At 58.8% G+C, this 18,952-nt stretch overlaps 3 protein-coding genes across 3 annotated transcripts; 2 read left to right on the forward strand and 1 right to left on the reverse strand.

Annotated features, from left to right (window-relative positions):
- Window positions 1-3,309: 3,309 nt before the first annotated feature.
- P884DRAFT_210838 (uncharacterized protein) lies at window positions 3,310-5,656 on the forward strand (the record flags this gene model as incomplete). Its single annotated transcript, XM_069439026.1, has 3 exons — window positions 3,310-3,424; window positions 3,510-3,756; window positions 3,829-5,656. 3 exons carry the CDS (start codon window positions 3,310-3,312, stop codon window positions 5,654-5,656), a joined length of 2,190 nt encoding a protein of 729 aa, XP_069294029.1.
- Window positions 5,657-7,065: 1,409 nt separating this feature from the next.
- Window positions 7,066-10,905, reverse strand: P884DRAFT_210877 (uncharacterized protein; the record flags this gene model as incomplete). Its single annotated transcript, XM_069439033.1, has 2 exons — window positions 7,066-10,340; window positions 10,479-10,905. The coding sequence occupies 2 exons, from the start codon at window positions 10,903-10,905 to the stop codon at window positions 7,066-7,068; spliced, it is 3,702 nt and encodes a 1,233-aa protein (XP_069294030.1).
- Window positions 10,906-17,387: 6,482 nt separating this feature from the next.
- Window positions 17,388-18,719, forward strand: P884DRAFT_264480 (uncharacterized protein). Its single transcript, XM_069441853.1, has 2 exons — window positions 17,388-17,947; window positions 18,015-18,719. The coding sequence occupies exons 1-2, from the start codon at window positions 17,565-17,567 to the stop codon at window positions 18,253-18,255; spliced, it is 624 nt and encodes a 207-aa protein (XP_069294031.1). The 5' UTR covers window positions 17,388-17,564; the 3' UTR covers window positions 18,256-18,719.
- The last annotated feature ends 233 nt before the right edge of the window (window positions 18,720-18,952 follow it).

Below are 18,952 nucleotides of genomic sequence, written 5' to 3' on the forward strand. Positions count from 1 at the left end.
CCCCCTCTCGAGAAATGACGGCCGGCTCGCTATCAAACTGTTGGCGGCGCACATTTATTGGCCAAATATCGACCGCGGTGAAGGCAGCCTTCTCCCAGCCAAGCGGCAATCCGGGAGGCGACAATCGAAAGAGGGAATGTCCTGAACTGGCATGAAGGATGCAACGGACACGGCAGAGTAATCTATTTTACCACTGAGAAAGGGCAGCGAGAGGGTGACGACACTCTGGCTAAATCCAGTACCAATTATTTTTGCCGGCACACCCAATCAAGCGCTCGCCATATCCAGCTTCAGCTTACTGCTCCGTTCGGGCAAGCGAGTCTGCGTAACGGGCTCGGTCGTCGGGTACCGTTACTGACCCGTCATCCTCCTGGGTCGCAACCCGCGCAGTTGCAAGGAAGAAATCACTCCGTACATACAATACTAAAGAAACTGGCGGGAAGAAGGAAAGAATAGACCCGGCGACGGAAACGGTGGCCCGGTCTTGACCGCACCGCTCGATATTCGTGACGGGACGGAAGCCGACTTCTCCCCGCCTGACAGATATCCCTTGTTAGGGAACCGAAACCGCCCACAGCCATCCGCATACCATTTCCCGTCCTCCGAGAGGTCGAGAATCTCCCGTCTCCCTGGCTGTCCGTTGGCACGAGTCACCATCCGATCAGCCAGGCATCGCGCGTTGGCTCTGCCGACCCGTAAACGACACTGTGACCTGCCGTTTCGAACTCGCTCTCAGCTCGACAATGGAGTGCAGTCTCGAACGTAAGCCGAGTAGTTTTCGCGTCCCCACTGTTTCGAAGCGACAATGGCGGATTCGTACCGACGTTGATATAAAGCTGGTGGTGGCCGACTGGACCGGAGGTCGGGGAAGGTGTTGGCCCTTGAGCCCTTGCTCGCTTCTGCGGTGCCGTCGTCCGCTGCGGAGCGGTCGTTGTGCAACCGAAGCTCCTGTTTAGGCGGACTCTAGACCTTTTTCTCATCCGATCGTCTCCCACAGTTGGGTCATATTCAATGCCCACTAACTCGTTATTGAGCATATGCTTGTCCATACACTGACTGCTTCATATTTCATTGCGCAGGTGAGTTACGTCTGGCATTCCAGAACATTCATGGCATCGACCTGTTGACTTTTCCTATACGCAGTACCTGTAGGGATCCGTACTTCGTGTACGGATGTACATAGTTACGTACCTCCGTATAAACTATTGTGTACGGACAAGTGTAGTGCGCGGGGAAGAAATGGGGTCTCTGAAGTCGAGCCGTTAACTATGCATACCCCGGCTCATTTTCGGTCTCTTCGTTCTGTTCGAAACACCATGCCGACGCCCACCAAGACAAGCGACAAGCAGCGGGAGCGCAGATCGAGTTTGCGCCAACTTGTCCGATTTTCACCTGCCGTCTGGCCGGCAGCCCCAGCTTCCCCTTCCGTAAGGTCACCAATTGCCGAAGATGCCCTGGCTTGCCCCCAAGCCCCCTCTCACCCCTCTTCCCCCTTGCTACGGCCCACATCGCCGAGCGCCATGGCGACGATCAGTGCTGTGGCACCAGAAAGGGCGCTGTGAGCTGCGCACAATACAAATCACCAAGGACTCTTTGTGTTGTACACGAATTACTGCGGGCATGGTGCTCGTCGATTGGCATCAACCTACCGAAATTGTTCGCTCACGCCTGACCACTCTCCTTTCTGCGTGGCTTATCCGACTCCACCACGAGGTCTGCAGATCTGTTGTTGAATCGATAGATCTGACGACTTGCTCGACCGAGAGAAGATTGCTGTGTATGTACAGTGCAATACGTGCATACACACAACATGCACGCGTACGGAGTACATGCATCCACACTATCCCTACATGCACATGTTGCTACACGCACAGGAAACGGACCTGGAGACGGCTGAACAGAGACAAATGTGCTGCTAGAGAGCGGTTGAGATAAGCGTCCACGGAAGGCCCGACTCCTTCTCAGTGGCTCTCGGCACTCTTCTATCAATTCTTCCGTTACACTGAACCACGGGCTGGGGGCTCTTGATAAACGAGTCAGCGACCTGGGCTTCGCATCCGCATTCTACGATGAACGCTGGGGGGTTTTTCCTCATCCGGGGCACACGAAGGAGTTAACGTGACGTGCGAAGAGTCTGCATGCTACTCCGTCCACAAAATCCACTCACAAAATTGATAAAGCTTTCGAGCCTGGCGAAGCAAAGGCGCCTCGAGATCAAGCACAAGCTCCGAGGCTTGTCCAGCCTCTTGCGTCTTGATCTCCCCCTTATAACCAGCCAACTGACCAACCAGCTGGCAGCTGGCGTGTTCGTTTCCTGCCGAGTCATGGGCAAATCGGGAATTCACCCAAGTCCCGCCCCCCTGGAGAGGGTGGTCCGGGCAGGGATATCCATGTGCATGAGAGATCCTCATATACACAGTACACTACACTAGGCCCCTTGCTCATCCATCGGCCCTTGGCAGCACGAGCTTCCTACACTAGTGTAGTGTACACTACGGATGATTGTCCCCGGATCTCTCTCTTCCACGACCGCTGCCCTCGTGGCCTTGCCGGGGCAGCTTTCAACACGACCGCAATTGCAGCACACACGGTAAATGAAACCGTCCCACAGCAGGCTATTATCAAGACAGCACGCAAATTGCCCTGTAAAACCTTCTCATCCACACACCCTTCGCCTGTCCCCTGTGCATGTGCGTACTGTGCAGTACACACACGCTACAGAGTACACTATAGTTAACTACCACGGAGTACGGAATACGTCCGTACATACATTGCTTGCACGGAGCTACCGTACATACGGGCCGTTAGCCAGGGTGTAACTAACTCAAACCAGCGAATTGCTCACTCCTGCGTGCACTAGGGAGTCGTCATTACAAATTGGACGGTTATTCCGATGCGCGGTGGCTGATGGCCTGCGGCCTGCTGTATTTTGTCGCTCTTGTTGTCTCGGATCTTGGCCTACACTACTTGTAGATCGTCGCGACGGGAACCCCCCCCCCCCCTTCTCTCCCTCCCCAGCTCAATTCCCCGGCTTTTCTTGCCAAGGTCGCTCTACCGACGCTAACTTACTTCGTACGGGGCGTTTCTTCGCCGCGTTTTCCACATTCGCCAGATAAGTCTCATGATTCCACTACCCGGCGCGATGGTTAGGAGATTTTGGTGATCACAGATCTGGGCTCGCAGCAACTCAAATGCTTTGGCGAAGTTGGTAAGGGTTGTTGGTTGTATCGGGAAGCTTCAGTCTGCCACAGCGGCACCGCGTAAAGCACGAAAGAGAGAGAGAGAGAGCTCGCCCCGAGCAAGCACAGCATGGTCGGGGGTGGCAGAGTGCTGCTCTCACTCGCAGTGCTCGCCGGGCTCGGATTCGAGAACGCCCTTGGAGGTCAGCATCCACCACCACCAGACATAAAGGAGGCTGTAGTCAGTCAGAGAAGATTATTGGATTTTTTATTTTATTTTATTTTATTTTTTATTTATTTATTTATTTTGGCGCTGACAGTTACCGGCAGGTAACCACCATCGGCGCCAGGATGAGATTTCCGACACACTCCGGGGTGCCACTGGCGCCGCCAGCTTCAGCACGTCGAGCCAAATCGAAGTGCTGTCGCAGACGCAGCCTTCATCCGAGGTAGCAATCGCGGCGACGCCCTCGGAGCAGCGCGGGGATGCTGCAGAAGGGGTTTCGGGGGCTCTTCCAGAATCCTCCCCTCAGACGACGCAGGGCGGTGGGCTCGGACCGGAAGGGTCTTTGACGACGTATACGCGGGCCCCGTCTCGCACCGCGGAGCCGACGGGGAGCTCAATGGCGCCCGGCTCGGCGACGCACAGAGAACCGCCACCAGAAGACACGCCGACGTCGTCCACTAGTGTCCAGCCCACCGGAGTGCAAGGAGGGGGTTCCAGTGCTGAGAATCCCGGGTATACCTACGCCCCGGCCCAGTCGGCACCCTCCACAGCCACGGCGCAGGAGGGCGCCGAGCCAACGCCGCCGCGCGGCGGTCCTCCACGCGGAGGACCTCCGGGCAGCGCGCCCAAGGGCTCGACCTTCTCGCCAACGTATGCGACAACCGAGACGATAGACCTGGGCTATGGCACCGTCCTGCCCGGAGACACGACCTTTACGACGTCGACGCGGCCCCAAAACCAGACATTTACGGTCAAGCCTTCTGGCTCGATCTACTACTGCAACCCGTCGGACCTGGACGGCTCCCCTACCAGCTGGTCCGTCGTCCACACAACGACCATCACCTGGTACGGCGACCCCGAGGACTACACGCCGCCGTACCCGCCCGTCTCGATACCCGGGCCGACCTCGTCGTGTGTTGTCCCCGTGACGCCGCCGAAGCTGACCATCTCCGTCTGCGCGTCGACGGGCGCGGGCACCGAGTACCGCACTTGCGAGGTCACCACGACGACCCAGGGCTATGGCTTCGGCCTGCAGACCAGCATCACCCCCTCGGTCGTCTTCCTCACGACGGACAAGAACCCGGCCGTCATCTTCACGACCATCACCCGGCCAGACTACGGCGTCAGCCAAGGCGCCCAGACACGAGACGACCACGCGAGCCCGACGACCCAAGCGCCGAACTCGTCGCCCGCCTACGACTCGCCGGGCGGGCCCCAGGGCGGCGGCTCCAAGTCGGCAGAGCGCCCAACCCCTACGCCCATCTCGGTGGCGGTACAGCCCACCGCGGTGGTCATCAACGGCCACACCATCCGCGACAACCCGGCCCAGCCGACCCAGGTGGTCATCGTCGCCGGCCAGACCTTCACCATCGACCCGACCCGCGTGGTCGGCGGCGGCGCCACCATCGACCGCCCGTCCGCCACCGGCGGCATCTACCTCCCCGAGCCGACGAGCACCAACCTGAACGGCGTCCCCGTCGTGGTCTCCTCCTCGGTCGCCGTCATCGGCCGCTCCACCTTCACCCTGGGGCCCACCACCACCACCGCCGTCGTCTCGGGCCGCACCTTCACCGTCGGCCCGACCACCATCGCCGGCGGCTCCCACACCCTCCCGCTCCCCGCGTTCCCGTCGCCCACCGAGGTGGTGGTCGCCGGTGGCGACCTCATCACGGCCATCGGCAGCTCCGTCTTCGTCGTCCACGGGACGACGCTGACGTACGAGCTGACGGCGCCCGAGAGCACCGTCATCACCGTCGACGACGACGTGGTGACGCTCGGCCCGGGCGGCATCACGGCGCACGACGGGGACGTCACGCTCGGCGGCACGCACGCCGCCGGCCCGCAGGACACGCAGTACGCCCTCGTCGGCGGCGCCACCATCACCAAGATCGGCGCCTCCGTCGTCGTCATCCGCAACACCACCTACACCGTCGGCCCCGACGCCGCCGCCGCCGGCGCCCCCGGCCGCACCGCCCCCGGCCACACCGGCACCGGCACCACCACCACCGTCGTCGGCGGCGAGACCGTCACCATCGGCCCGGACGGCGTCCAGGTCGGCTCCCTCACCCTGCGCTACCCCTTCGGCCCCACCACCGTCATCACCCCCGGCGTCGGCGTCGGCCCGGCCACCGCCACTGCCACGGGCGCCGGCGGGGGCGGGGATGAGGACGGCGTCGGTGCCCTGAGGCCCCGGATCGCTGCCGTCGTCTGGGCTGTCGGGCTCGCCGTCGGGATTGGGTTGACGATCTGAGACCAAGAAAGAAAAGGAAAAAAAAAAGAAAGAAAGAAAGAAACGGCCCTCTTTGGGATTGGCCGAGTTAGTGTTTTTTTTTTTTTGGGGGGGGGGGGGGGGAGGGCGCTCATTCGGGCGGCTGGGCGGCGTCAGGAGTTTGTTTTCTGTCTCTTCCGGTTTTTTCTTTCTTTTGGGAGCATCATTTTTCGTCTCTCCCTGTCTGAGCAGGCGACTATCTATCTCTCTATCTGTCTCTCTACTGTGTGTATGTGTGTGCGTTGCGAGACGTTTCGGTTCGGTTTAATTTTGTAGCAGATTTGGTTCTTGTTTTCTTATTTTAATGGCGCCAGGGCAGTGGATTAGATTTGAGAGGAGAAATTTTTTTAATTTTTTTTTTTTTTGGGGGGGGGGGGGGGGGGGGGGTGGGGGGGGGGGGGGGGGGGGGGGGGGTTGGTTAAGGGGAGGAGGAAGAGAAGGTGGCTGACAGCAGCGGCCAGCCAGCTGTCCCGTCTGTTACTTATCGAGTGCCTTGCTTGGTTGCGATACCCCGGATGGGCGGCGGATGGGCAGCAGGAAACGGGGGGATAGGGTGTGTTGGTATGGTATGTATTCCGCACACATACACACATACACACACACACACACATATATATATATAATCCCATAGTTAGGCGGTTGGGGGGGATATATTGTTTTCAGTGGTCAGGCCCTTGCTGCCTGGTGACTGTATGCGTAGCTTGAGACTAGATAAACTCTCTTCTAGGATAAACAAAGAAGTAGCTGAAGATGGCTGCCCTCCTAGCGTTCATCCCGTCTTCTCCTTGTCTCTATACACCAAGCCAGCACTGGCTGGGCTCTTTCTGGCTTTGCTCGTCCATGGTGAGCAAGCTAGAGAGGGACTTTAAAAAAAAAAAAAAACCTGGCCTCTTATCATCCAGTGTCACTGCAATGCTGGCGTCTCGAACTACACAACTACACATCTCCATCATACCGTGACTCGTTCAAACGGATGTGGGGTGATATGTGCAGTACCACCACGGGACGTCACTCCTCATAAGCATGTCGAGGACTGCTGTGTAGGCAGCTGTGGAGGGAGGCTTGATGAAAAACAGTCCAACACACACTTCTTCTGATAACGAGTTCAAGGGACACGCGGGACTTCTACGACGACCGGGCGGGTTCGGGACCACGATGAGCTGGGATGAAGACACTGTTGGCAGTCCCACGAAGAAAAAGCAATTTAGATTGAACCAAGCGAACAAGAGTTGAGAGTTGAGAGTTGAGAGTTTGATTTCCAAGCAATGTTAAATACTCGAGCAGCGGATGGCTGAACCATCCCGCCGGGCAAGAAAGAATATGAAATCAATCAGAACTAATATAGACGCGTGGCTCCCCTACCAACGCTCCACCATCCCATCCCACTCACTTCAAACCCACTTCCCCTTCCCCTTGCCTTTCACCTCCAGCGGCGGATACTCATCCCCGTCTCCGTTCAACCCCATCGCCGCCTCCTGCTCCCTCGCTCTTCTCTGCCTCGCCTCCTCCTCTTCTAGGCTCAGCCGCAGCGCAAGTGCCAAGTCGTCATCCGCGCCAATGCCAATGCCGGGACTAGGCCCGTACCCGGCTGCGTCAAAAGTGGCCATGCCCACTCCTCCCTTGGGCGACGCATCGTCCGACCGACCCTTACCCTTCCCCTTACCCTTCCCCTTTGCCGTTTTCACCTGAACATTCACACCGTACTCGTGCAGATTCTCCATGCTATTATTGCTGAGATCGCCGCCCCGGGACGGGGCTTGCAACGGCGGCGGCGGCGGACGGTGCGAGGAAGACGGAGACGCGTCGTCACCACCGCTTTCCAGAAGAGACAATCGTATAGCCCTCTGAAGCTGTGCCTCAAAGTCGTCATCACCACCATTCCCGACCCCTCCGTCACCACCGCCGCCGATTCCGATTCCCTCCTCTCTCGGCAAGGGTAGCTCTGCAGTGCGACTGGGGCCCGCCGCCCCACCACCATAATAATACCCATCTGTATCAAAGAAGCTCGTCTCGGCCGTGGCTGCAACGCCCGTGCCGCTGCTGCTCCCGGCCGAACTGGCCGTCTCCGCCCCGGCCGTCGCATCACTCCCGCTCGTAGCAGAAGCAGAAGCAGAAGCAGACGAGCGCCGCATCTCGTCGAGCGCGAAGCTCTCCTCGGAGATCATGCGCGCATACTGCAGCGCCTCCTCTTCGGTGAGCTCGGCCAGCCCGACGCCGAAGCGCTTCCGGAGGCGCTCGGCCTCGCGTGAGCGGTGCTCGAGCTCGTGGCGCAGCTCCTCCTCCTCGGCGGCGATGTAGCTGGCAACGCTGTCGTTGTTGCGGCGGCCGGCGGGGCGGCCGTGCACATCCGAGTGACGCAGGCGGCGCTTGCGGCCGGGCCCGGCCTGTGAGGTGGAGCTGTAGGTCCAGAAGCGGATGGAGGTGCCGAAGGCCAGGACGCCGCGGAGCACCGTGGCATCTGGGTCGAGGGCGATGGCGCGCACGGCGAAGTAGTTTGCGTGCTGCAAGGCAGGGTTGGCCTGGAGGATGTGCCGCGGGATGCGGCCCGATGACCTGGCGTTGAGAGTGCGGATGGGTTCCAGGGAAGACGCGAGGGGATCCCAGGCTTGGACCGAGCCGTCGCTGCCGCCGTGGACGAGATACAGCGCCGACACTGCGAGGGCGGTGACCTCGGGGGACCCGGTCCGGATGACCCTTACGGGGGTTACGGTGGGCGAGGCCGTGTCGCGCATGTTCCACACGACGACGGAGCCCGTGTTGGTCCCGACGGCCAGCAGGCGGGCGCGTCGGCCGGGAATCTCGCCAGCGGCCTGCTTGGCCGCGGGCGTGCCAGGACTGTTGGCCCCCGACGACCCGGACAGCAGGGGGTCCTCGAAGGCCGCCATCAAGGCGAAGTTGGACATGTCCACCGCGCTTGCGGTAATCTCCGTAGCCGCGTCACGCCTGAAGACAAAGTCGCTGACTTGCCATTCTTCGGCCTCCGCCTTCTCGGGAACGGTCCCGGGTCGAGGCGTGCTCGACCCAGATGCTGGTGACATGAACCCGTTTTTGTTGTCGCTGTCGGATCGAGGCATTGCTTCTTGGGCTATCTTAGCCGCGGCCTCTCCCCCAAAGATTGAACAGCGAGGAGCGGCGCCGAGCGGTGCAACGGGGGTCAACGGCCCCGACGGACTAGGCGTCGCGCGAGTCCCGCGCCTGACGTATCTGCGGACGGAGGCCGGCTCGGTCTCTTCGCTGCCAGGGGTGATGACAAAGATGGTCTCCCCGCCGCCGTCCTCGCCTCCGGCGGCAAAGTCGACCTCGAGTTTACGCAGCATGTCCCAACCTTGACACACCTTCCGGAAGTGAGCCGGCGTGTGTCGAAAGTACGTTTCAATCTCTCTAGCCTCGGCGATGAGCTGTTCTCTGCTCAGATTCATCGAGTCCGCCGAGGTCCGCGGCGAGTACGCGCCCGTGACCGCATTCTTGTCAAACTCGTCGGGCCTCGATGTGCGCCGGGTGGGCTCGACAAGTTCCCAGCAGGCGGTTCGACCGGCCTGCCAGGCAAGCTTGACCGCGTCTTCGGCCTTGCCCTTGTGGAGGGGAGGGGTCGGGGCCTGTGTCAGATAATAGACCTCGCCGAGGGCGTTCAGAGCGACAGCCCAAACCCGGCCGAGGGCTTTCCGCCGCAGGCTATACTGGTCATCGACCTTGATGTCGATGATGGGCACGCCGGGGCTCAGCACCCAGCGGGCGGTCATGTCACCATCCCCAAAGCGCGGACCGGCGGACTCGCGCCCCAGGGCATAACTCGTCACCACGCCGAGCGTCGAGCCGGCCAAGATGCCAATCATGGACCGCGTGGTCGACGTCACGGAGGGCGACTTGGCAATCCAGATACAACTGATGGCATCGGTCAGTTCGGGAATCTTCGGAATCTCTGGCGCTGTCTCGTCCACGCCGCGGTTCTGTCCAAGGTAGCGCCCGCGCAGCTGCCCCGCCGCCTTGTAGTAGACGCGGCCGCCAGGGAAGCCCTCGCCGCCGGCCAAGCCATACGGCTGGCTCACGTCCAAGACGTTGGGCACAGCTGCCGGGCCCTCGCCGACGCCGTAGAACTCGAGGTTCGGAAAGACCTCGTCAAGCTGCTGGAAAGTAAAAGGATCGTCCAAGCCCCATTTTTCGATCCGGCCCGTGGTAGGATCGCTGACCGTGGCCACGCCGAGGTCGCGCGTGCCGTGGATCACGCGCGGGCCCTTCTTCCCGCCCGTGAAGTCGGCATGGACGTGGCTGATCATCCATGGAAGCTTCGAGTTGTAGGTCAGCACGGCGGCGGCCTTCTTTCCGGACTGGGTGGCGCGGACGGATGAGCCGATGCTGCCCGGCTTCCCGCGGACCACGCCCCGGAGCAGGCGCGTGCGCAACAAGTACTCGCTGCGCCACGAGGCGAGGGCGGTGAGCCGGGTGAAGTAGCGGACCTCGGACCGGACCGCAGCGGACGACTCGACCTCCTTCCCCTGCTGGTCGGCCTTGTCGCGGCCGGCGACCGAGTCATGCCCCGCAAAGTAGCGCAGGAAGGCAATGCGCCACGCATACGGTGTGGTGACGAGTGCGTAGAAGCGCTTCGAGACCAGCGCCACGGCGGCATGCGAATCGGGGTGCAGGTGGGACAGGATCTGAGTCAACAGCTCTGCGGCGGGACAAAATGGTCAGCGGCCCGCTGGCTACATACAGCAGGGTCAAGCCGAGTATGTATGTATGTGCGTGGGCGTGGGCGTGGGCGTGGGCGGTGAAGAGGGGTGTCTGTGAGAGTAGGATCAAGACGAACCATTCGGGAAATCGGTCAGCTGCACGCCAGCGGACTGCGAGCTGTGCGCAAGCTTGAAGCCCGGAGGCGGGCGGGCGCCGTTACGCGGCGAGGATGAGACAGCCGCATTCTCGTAGTCGGAAACGCGCTGACCGGCGACGGTGGCTCGGGCGGCCGCAGCTGGCTTGACCGCGCCGACATTCAGCCGATCGGAGTGCTGGTCTGGGTGGTCGACATCGTGGTCGACATCGTGGCCGCCGCCAGACGCTGCGTCTCTTCCCGAACCCTCCACACACGAAGGCGGACCTCGAGAGTGCGGCGGGGAACGAGCGTCTGGCGAGTCTGAGCGAGAGCAACCGGAGCCATGTTGTGTGGTGGTGGGCGGGAGATTTTGGGTGCTGGTTCTACCGACGTCGTGGGTTGGGATATCAATCAGGCCTGGTTGCATAAAGTTTCCTGTGGGAGCGCCGGTACGAGCGTGGTCGGCTGTGCAATTCGGCTTGCACAGTCGCAATGGAATTGGGGGGCGGAAAAAGGGGGGGAGGGGGGAATCGTCTGCGGGAGATGTTTTGGATCGCTGATGACGGAACGCGTTTTTTACTCGCGGATGCGATGCTGCAGGATCGTTGTCGGGTTTGATGGTTGGTAGTTATTTTCGCGCTTGCGGTGGACGGAAGCGGGCCTCTCTCCGAGTGACGTGGTTGCCGTGAAGGGCTGCTTTTTTTTCGCGTCACCCACCACAAATCTCGGCCCCCCCCGGCGCACGTGTTCTGGGACGCTGCGGGTCGACTAACCGACACATCTCGAAGAAAGAGACCAGGCAGTAGGTACGGAATAACGCTGGGTTTACTTTTCTTTCCCCCCGCTCTCTCTCTCTCGCTCGCTCGTTGCCATCATACCACTTCCATCCCCTTGTTTCCTGTTTCCTCTTCGTAATTCGTAACCGACAGCCGAGCGAGGGCTGAATCATATTATCCAATTCATCCGACACAATGAATACGCAAGAGAATCATGATCCGGAAAGATTCCAGAGCAAGGCAGTTCCCGCTCCGGTTTCGCAACAATGAGCTGAGACATCGCATGTCCCTTTGGCAACGTACTGCGTATGTAAGTTATCTGGCAGAAAACTGAAGCTGTGGTTATTCTGCTTGCTCTTTTACAAACCAGATGCCTTCGAATCGTGCCGTCGGGGGTTCGTTTGCCCGCTGGTCCATGCACTGATTCAGAGGCGGGAATAAAACGGCCATCACCGCGGGGCTGGGACGCTGCTTCATTCAGCGCCTCGACGGATTAACTACACTCCACTAGTTACATACGGAGTAGTGGAGAGCGCCTGCTTTTGACCGGGGCTTGGCAGGGATATGGGCCCTTTCGGATCGCCAACCGAGCGCCCGCAATGGGTGAAAAAAAATAAATAAAAAAAATTGGATCCTGCTCGCTCATCCCATCATTCCGTTAATGTACCGGTTCAGAGAACGGAATGCTTGGCAGTGGAATACGGAGTAGCCAACCTAGCAGGCGTTTTGTCACGGAGGGGAGAGGTCCCCCAAAGCTCGTGAGTGGCGTTGGAGCTTGGCACACACTTTCCTACTAACGTTATACTGATTCCAGAAATTGTTCATTCACATCGATGGCTAGCGAAAACCGTTTGACCTGATGTAGGGAGTGTATTACTTCCGGACCAACTCCGGAGTGGATGCGCACACAGGTTTCATCAGCTCCGGGTTTCGATAACGTTATCATATCCTAATGCCGAGGCTAGTGTGTTGTGCGTTATGTACTTTCCCACCCCATCTTCCCATAATATATACTCCGTACACTACTCTTACACACCCCGTACAAGTACGCTACAACTTTGGGGCCTTGTTGATCATCCGGGAATGGAGAAAACGCCCGGCCCGCTGACGGCCCGCTGAACGAGTCAAACGTAAGCGAGGGGCGGCCGGGACGCCGGCCTGGCCTTCCAACGTTGTAGCGAAGGCCCCCTGCGCCGTTTTGATAGGCGCCGATAGTTGTCAGATGTCGGAGATTAGGGTTGGTCACAGGCTCACAGGCCATTCTAATTAAGGTACGGAGTCTCGAGGTAGGATGTTTTTCATCTGATGGCTCGAATCTCATCGGGCCCATGACAGACGAACCCCTTCGGCCGCAAAAAATATTGATCTAGAAACATTGCGTTCACAATTACCACCTGCCGGTTTTAGCCAGATTCGGGATCGACGAGGGCCGGGAAAGGACGGGCAGAACCGAACGTCCCCAACTCGGGGAATGAAGAGAAACACATCTCGTTAGGGAGACCGACAACCGACAGGGCACGCACAACTCCTGCGTACACTCTGTGTGTGTGTGTGTGTGTGTGTGTGTGTATGCACGTATGGTACACTACGTAGTGTAGTGTCGTGTAGTGTACGCGGTAGTGTGAGCTGTCCGGCTGCGCTAGTTTTAGCCGCTCTGGACACCGGAGGTCAAGGACGTTGCAAGGGGCGGGGAAGCGTGATCCGGCAGGACGCGGGCATCTCCTATTGGTGCGAGGCGACAACGCCTTGCCAGTTTCCGGCAGCACGGCATTTCGCCCGCCCAATTGACCCCTCCTCCGGGAGCAGAGCCTTTGCAAGCGTCTCGGACCATGGAAGCGGCGGGGCGGCGGGCAATGGTGACACGTCGGTCGCGTACCTGCACCAAGGGGATCGTATCCCCAAGTTGTGTCGTGGAGCTTTCCGTTGGGGGAAAAGAAAAAAAAATTCGGTGTCAGGTATCGAGTGATGTGCGTCTGGGGATCAACAGCGAACTAGTTAACGCCTGGTCAATGCGTCCCGCTGCTAGCGTTCAGCGGAGTGGAGAGCTGGCAACGGTCCCTTGGGACGACAACCGAATTCGAACGTCATCGAGCCCCGGGCTTGTCCGCTGATGCTGTGATACAACACGGGGAGCCAACTGTTCGGGCATTCAGCACAATTAACTAACTAACCAGAACGGGGGTTATGTGCAGGTTCGGGGGCTGCTTGGACCCGCCATCCTCCAGCCGAGGCCCGAACGGGGGTTTGATCGATGCAGGGGAGTTGTAAGATACCCGCAGTCCAGACGGGGGGAACTCGCGACGGCATTCGGGGTCCTCTGGAAAGGCAAGGGGGCCCATCTCCTTTCACCAATCCATGCCTCCGGGTCGAGCGGATTCCTAGACCGCTTGAAGGAAGACTTCTTTCGGGGGCCTCAAGTTGGCGCTGATGCTCCCTCGCCGCTGCCAACTTGACGTTCGTGTGCATGTACGTGTATTGGACATACACTAGACCGCTGACCAAAAAGTACTGATTTGGATTCTTGGCCCAGGCAACTACTATATTGGCCACTTCGAGAATGATTTCCGTTGCTCTGGCCGTGGCCTGATGTTTTGACTTTGGAATTCAGGAGCGATGTCGTAGTGTACTGTACCACACCGTCCCTATGCGTGGCGCACAAACCCAACACTAATGCCGCGCTGCCCCAAGGGGGTCAAAACATCCGGCTGAAGTGAATGTTATTTGTGCGGACCCGACAGTTTGGGACCAAGGGCAACCGATCAGCCAGCCATTGTGATCCTGCAGAAGACCCGGCACGAGTGCGGCACAGAACGCAAGAGAACTTTCGTAAGCGAGTCCCTAGGAGAGGTACCGCGGAGGTGCGAATGGTTTTTCCGGAAACCCTAGAGCTTCTCAAGAGACTCTGGCGGCCACGCCAGGCCGACGGGCTTCTCCCTTGTGTAGTTAGGGCCAGCGCAGCGGCTGCGTTGTACACACCGTACATACTCCGTAGGCAGCGGATGCTCCCGTCCATTATTGTGTCTTGCAACGAGTTGAACCCAACCCCCAGGTGTCTGGCATTGTCATATCACGCGACGCTGCACAATAGTACCACAATCCGGGCTCGTCTGCGTGAGCAATCGGATCTCGACCGGCAGCCCCTTGGCGAACCGCAAGATCGCGCGGGGAGGCCGGGGGGAGAGAGGGGCAGCGGTGCAGACAGCAGAGTCACTTGCCGTCTTTCCTGACACGACGCATCGCCTGGTTCGCACCAAAAAACTGCAACCTCAACGGGGAAAGGACGGAGAATGGGCCTGGGGTCGTCGCTTGCTCTCGCTGATAGTGTAGATTAATTAAGCCGGGGAGACTGGGATGCGACGGCAACACCTGGTCTGGCGTGTGGGCTGTTGGCTGCTGCTGCATGCGGTTAACCTCTCCAGCCGACTTGCAAATCCCCTCCTCAGCCCTCTAACTAAATCGCGCAGCGGTATGGCGGAGGAAGTGGTTGGCTCGAGCCTTGCCCGGCGATTCGGGCGAGGTTGCAATACAGCCAATCGACTGGCTGACGTGACTGGGACCGACATGTTCAGCGTCGCGGTTTGAGCTGTCCGTATCTACTGTGTATAGTAACCCTCATCTCTCCAGAGCACCGAAACCTGCTGACGACGAGACGAGCCTTGGATGTGGGTGGTCGAGCCATGTTGGTGTCTCATCAGGGCGATGCTGGATTTGGGCTGGTGCATTCGCTGGCGTTAACGTTACTCTTGCATTGGACCGGACATGCTTTAGTGTACGACAGCTGCATGGTTCGGTGCAGTGTCGGTGGTGTGTTGGTTATTAGCAGCAGAAACTGCCCGTTTTCGTGCCCCCCGGTATTAATAAATGGCAAGTCGTTTACGACCTTGTCAGCAGGCTGCCATGACTCGCCACCGCGGTCAAGGATGGTGACGGCCCGGCAACCTGCGGTGTCGTCAGCTCGGAGCTTTCTCCGGAGTAGGCGTGTATGAGCGTTTTGATCCCTTCTCTGGTACGCGACGCAATCGATTGATCTGCAGGTGCTACGAAACACAGCCCCAAGTCCCAGTCCTCCGCCTGCCGAGTGCTGGCAGCTGGCTTTTCATCAACGACACAGCAGCAGCAGCCCACTGGCAGGAGCATGGAAGCTGGCCTGCCGTGCTCTGGAAAGCGTAGGTCGCAATCGCCAGGGCACTTGTACATACATACATATAGTTAGTGGACTTAGTACGGAGAACGGAGGGAGGTTACTGTGTAGTGTAATTCTGGAAAACGGTGGGGTGAACCGCGCTGGACCCTTGCTGTCGGGATCAACTCCAGCCACCGCGACTGGCTCCGCCGCCTTGTGGAGAGGCCCACCTTATTACTCTGAAATTTCTAGGAAATCGGGCGAGTTTCCCATTTCTGATGGTTGGATCGACAAGGATACTGCCAAAGCACGAACGCTTCCAAAGGAGAGGCAAGCGAAGTGACTGGCTCGAGCCAGTGGAGTTGCGCACCACACTTGTGTTGTATAGTACCACACTAGTGTACAATCCTGGGCGCCTGTTACGTTTGCATGTGTTGAACCTCATATGCAGTCCTCCGAACAAGTACGGATAACACCATGGGCCACGCACACGTTTGCACGGTATGTAGGTACCTTATTTCCTGTTTGCCTGGTGTAAATAAACTACTCCAGAGTGCGGTTTACAACAAGTAATCCTCTGTGCCTTCCGAAATCTTGCCAGGACCAAAACAGGACTTCGAACTTTGATTTGTTGCCTGCTGGATCACGGCCTGCAAAACATTTGTGTCTTGAAATGCACTGCATCCCACGTACCAGAAGAGCGGGAGTACAAGACGCGTACAGACCCGTAATTACATACAATGCCGTGGTGTAACGAGCCTTCTCCGCTTGGGTGCCCCAGTGTCCCCGTCCCTTCCCGCCTCCTCGGGACCAGCAGTGGCAAAGTCGTTTCGAGGTCTCGGAATGGCCCAGCGCACGGCTTTTTGCCCGTGACGCGGTTCGTTAACCATCGCTTCAATCTCGCCCAGGGCAGCGCCTTCGCGTATTCACTTCACGCAATCTACCTCGGGGGAGGAAGCGCTGCGTTGTCGTATCAGGTAAACGCTATTGCCGACGCGAGCATCGGTGATTGCTGGCGTGACACATTGCTGCTCGACTGGGGCCTGAGCTGTTCGCTGTAACTTTGGCGTCTCGGACCATACCAGATCCTGCCGGGCCACCACTAGCGTGCTGCATCCTGCCCTCGTTTCCGCCCGTGGCTCGCCGGAGCGCAAGAAAATCCCAGTTATCCCTGCTAGCCTCTTAGGCAAGTCGACTGCACCACACCACACCGGATCCGCTGGCCTTTCTCCGCTCTCTTCTCCCCCCGATTCCCACCCGCGACGTCGGTCCCTTTTCGAGCCCTTTCTCTCCCCCTCATTCTCAAGAGCAGTGGTGACCTCTGCACGACAAACAACGCCGAGCGACTCGTGCCCAGGGCCATATCTGCACCACAAGAACGCGCTCGTTGGATGACCTGGGCTCACAGTGCAGCTTGATCTCGAGCGCACACACAAGACTGCAAGCCACTGCCCGTGCACGGCCGCCCTTGGACCTGACTTGCATCTTGCTGGTTCGCCACGGCGTGTTTCGACATTCACCATCAAGCCTGATGCGGATCGTATAAGCAAGCATTGAGCTTGGGGGGGTTCACAATATCGATCGTTCCTGCGTCAATAAGAACGGGCTGAACACGCTATCCAGCGGTTCCCACAGTTAAATTCGATCATCCACAGCAGCGTCCGCAACTGCATTAGTCCCCCCATCAACCATGAGTCCGCCAGCGCAAGGAGGGACTTCTGTCCCGCAGGAGAAGGAGAAGGAGAAGGAGAAGAAGGGATTGGGGAAGGTTTTGCTGAGGGTGAAGACCGTTCTGAAGAGGGCTACGGACTCGTCTCGCCGGACCTCCGCCGCCGCCGCAAAGGCCGCCCCGACTAGTGCTCCTCCCGCGGCTGCTACGAGGTATGTTTGACCATTTTCATGATGCCTTCTTCTCTTGGGCCGGGTGTCTTGCTTTAGAGAGGCAACGAGACACGTTTCATCCATCCAGTTGTCCGTCTCTGGAATAGCCGTATCTGACTTGCTGCCCACAGCCAACCCCCGCCCGCGGCAGCAGTTCCCGCAGCCGTGGAAGCTACCAAGGTACCCAGATCTCAAATCTTCGCGGAGCGGGCGAAGAAGCTGGGCGAGCTATACGGCTTGGAGCTTTCGCTCAGCGAGTGGCACAAGACGGAAGGTGACGCCCTCCGTGTCGAGAAGCCCATCAGGATGCGTGTGCACAGGAAGTGCCATCTGTGCGGCACCTCGTTTGGGGTGCACAAGGAATGCCCCCAGTGCAAGCATCAGCGCTGCAAGCAGTGCCCCCGTGTGCCGCCGAAGCGCACCGAGGCCGAGAGGGAGGAGAGCCGCAAGAAGCGGGCTGCCATCATCAAGGAACGTGCCGAGAATGCACCCATCATCCCTGACTGGGACCCGACGCCCAAGAAGATCGTCCTCAAGCGGCCAGCAAAGACCGGTGGCCAGGATCTCTACTATAGGAAGCCCCGGCAGCGCATTCGGAGAACTTGCTGCGAATGCGAGAGGCTCTTCACTGGTACCAAGATCTGCGAGGGCTGCCAACACGTCCGTTGCACTGATTGCCCTCGAGACCCGTACGTTCCTCCCTTCTCCCGCCTGTCCCTCTTCTCGTCCGACCCTGTTCACTAACGCCCAGCGCAGCCCCAAGAAGGACAAGTATCCGTACGGCTATCCCGGAGACGCTCCGAGCAAGAGGATTGCCCATTATCAATGCGATGATTGCAAACACATCTTCTCCTCGCCACCAACCGACGAACCGGCTTGCGTCAAATGCTCCCATACCAAATGCCACCGGCTAGCTCCGAGGAAGGTCGAGCCGGAACCCGACCCCGAGGTGCTCAAGAGCATAGAGGCGAAAATCGAGGGCTTGAAACTCAAGTGACGGGCCCCCTGTCTTTTAAGGAGCAGTTGCGGCGAAGAGAGGAAGCGAGTTGATGATGGGTTTGCAGTCGAAGCAAGCGGGTTGATATTTTCTATTGGCATTTCCCCTCCCTCGATACGTTCAGTCAACATTCCCCAGAAAGCATGAGCCTATTAGCGATGAAACACATTTTCTGGTATCTTCTTCCCTTCTATACCTCAGAACATTTTTTCCCCAGCATGAAGCGGCTCGTGTGGACTTCTTTCTTGTCTCTGTTTCTGAACCGGCCTTGCCTCTTCGGATTTGGCTACCAACGTCCTGTCACCCCGAATACACCGATCCAGACGACAGGGCGTTGCTTTCCTGGTTTCGCGGGGTTCTAATCTCCATACTCCCGTACATATATATACACGAAAACATGCGAACACGACCCGATCACGACTCGATTGCATCGATACAGCCGTGCTTTCCGTTCCCAACCCCCCCCCCCCACAAAAAAAAAAAAAAAATAACGCCCCGCCCTCAACACGAACCCAACTTCCCCCTCTGTTTTCTTCGTTTCCCCTTTCGATATCCTGGTGGAAAAAAGTCACGATGAGGTTGATGCCCAGTTCGGACGAAGGCGATTAATATAGTATGTTGGGGTAGATCACACGCGCACTGAGACACGGAGATGGGAAGGGACATGGATGAAGGATGGAGGACCAGAGGTGCTACT

Source organism: Thermothelomyces heterothallicus, assembly GCF_042370625.1.
Source record: "Thermothelomyces heterothallicus CBS 202.75 unplaced genomic scaffold P884_scaffold_33, whole genome shotgun sequence".
In the NCBI taxonomy this organism is placed as follows: domain Eukaryota; kingdom Fungi; phylum Ascomycota; class Sordariomycetes; order Sordariales; family Chaetomiaceae; genus Thermothelomyces; species Thermothelomyces heterothallicus.

Excerpts from the sequence above, each read along its gene's own strand:
- P884DRAFT_264480 (XM_069441853.1), top strand. The coding sequence starts at position 17,565 with ATGCGTGTGCACAGGAAGTGCCATCTGTGCGGCACCTCGTTTGGGGTG. Across the intron at positions 17,948-18,014 it reads ACTGATTGCCCTCGAGACCC|CCCCAAGAAGGACAAGTATC; the intron begins GTACGTTCCTCC and ends CGCCCAGCGCAG.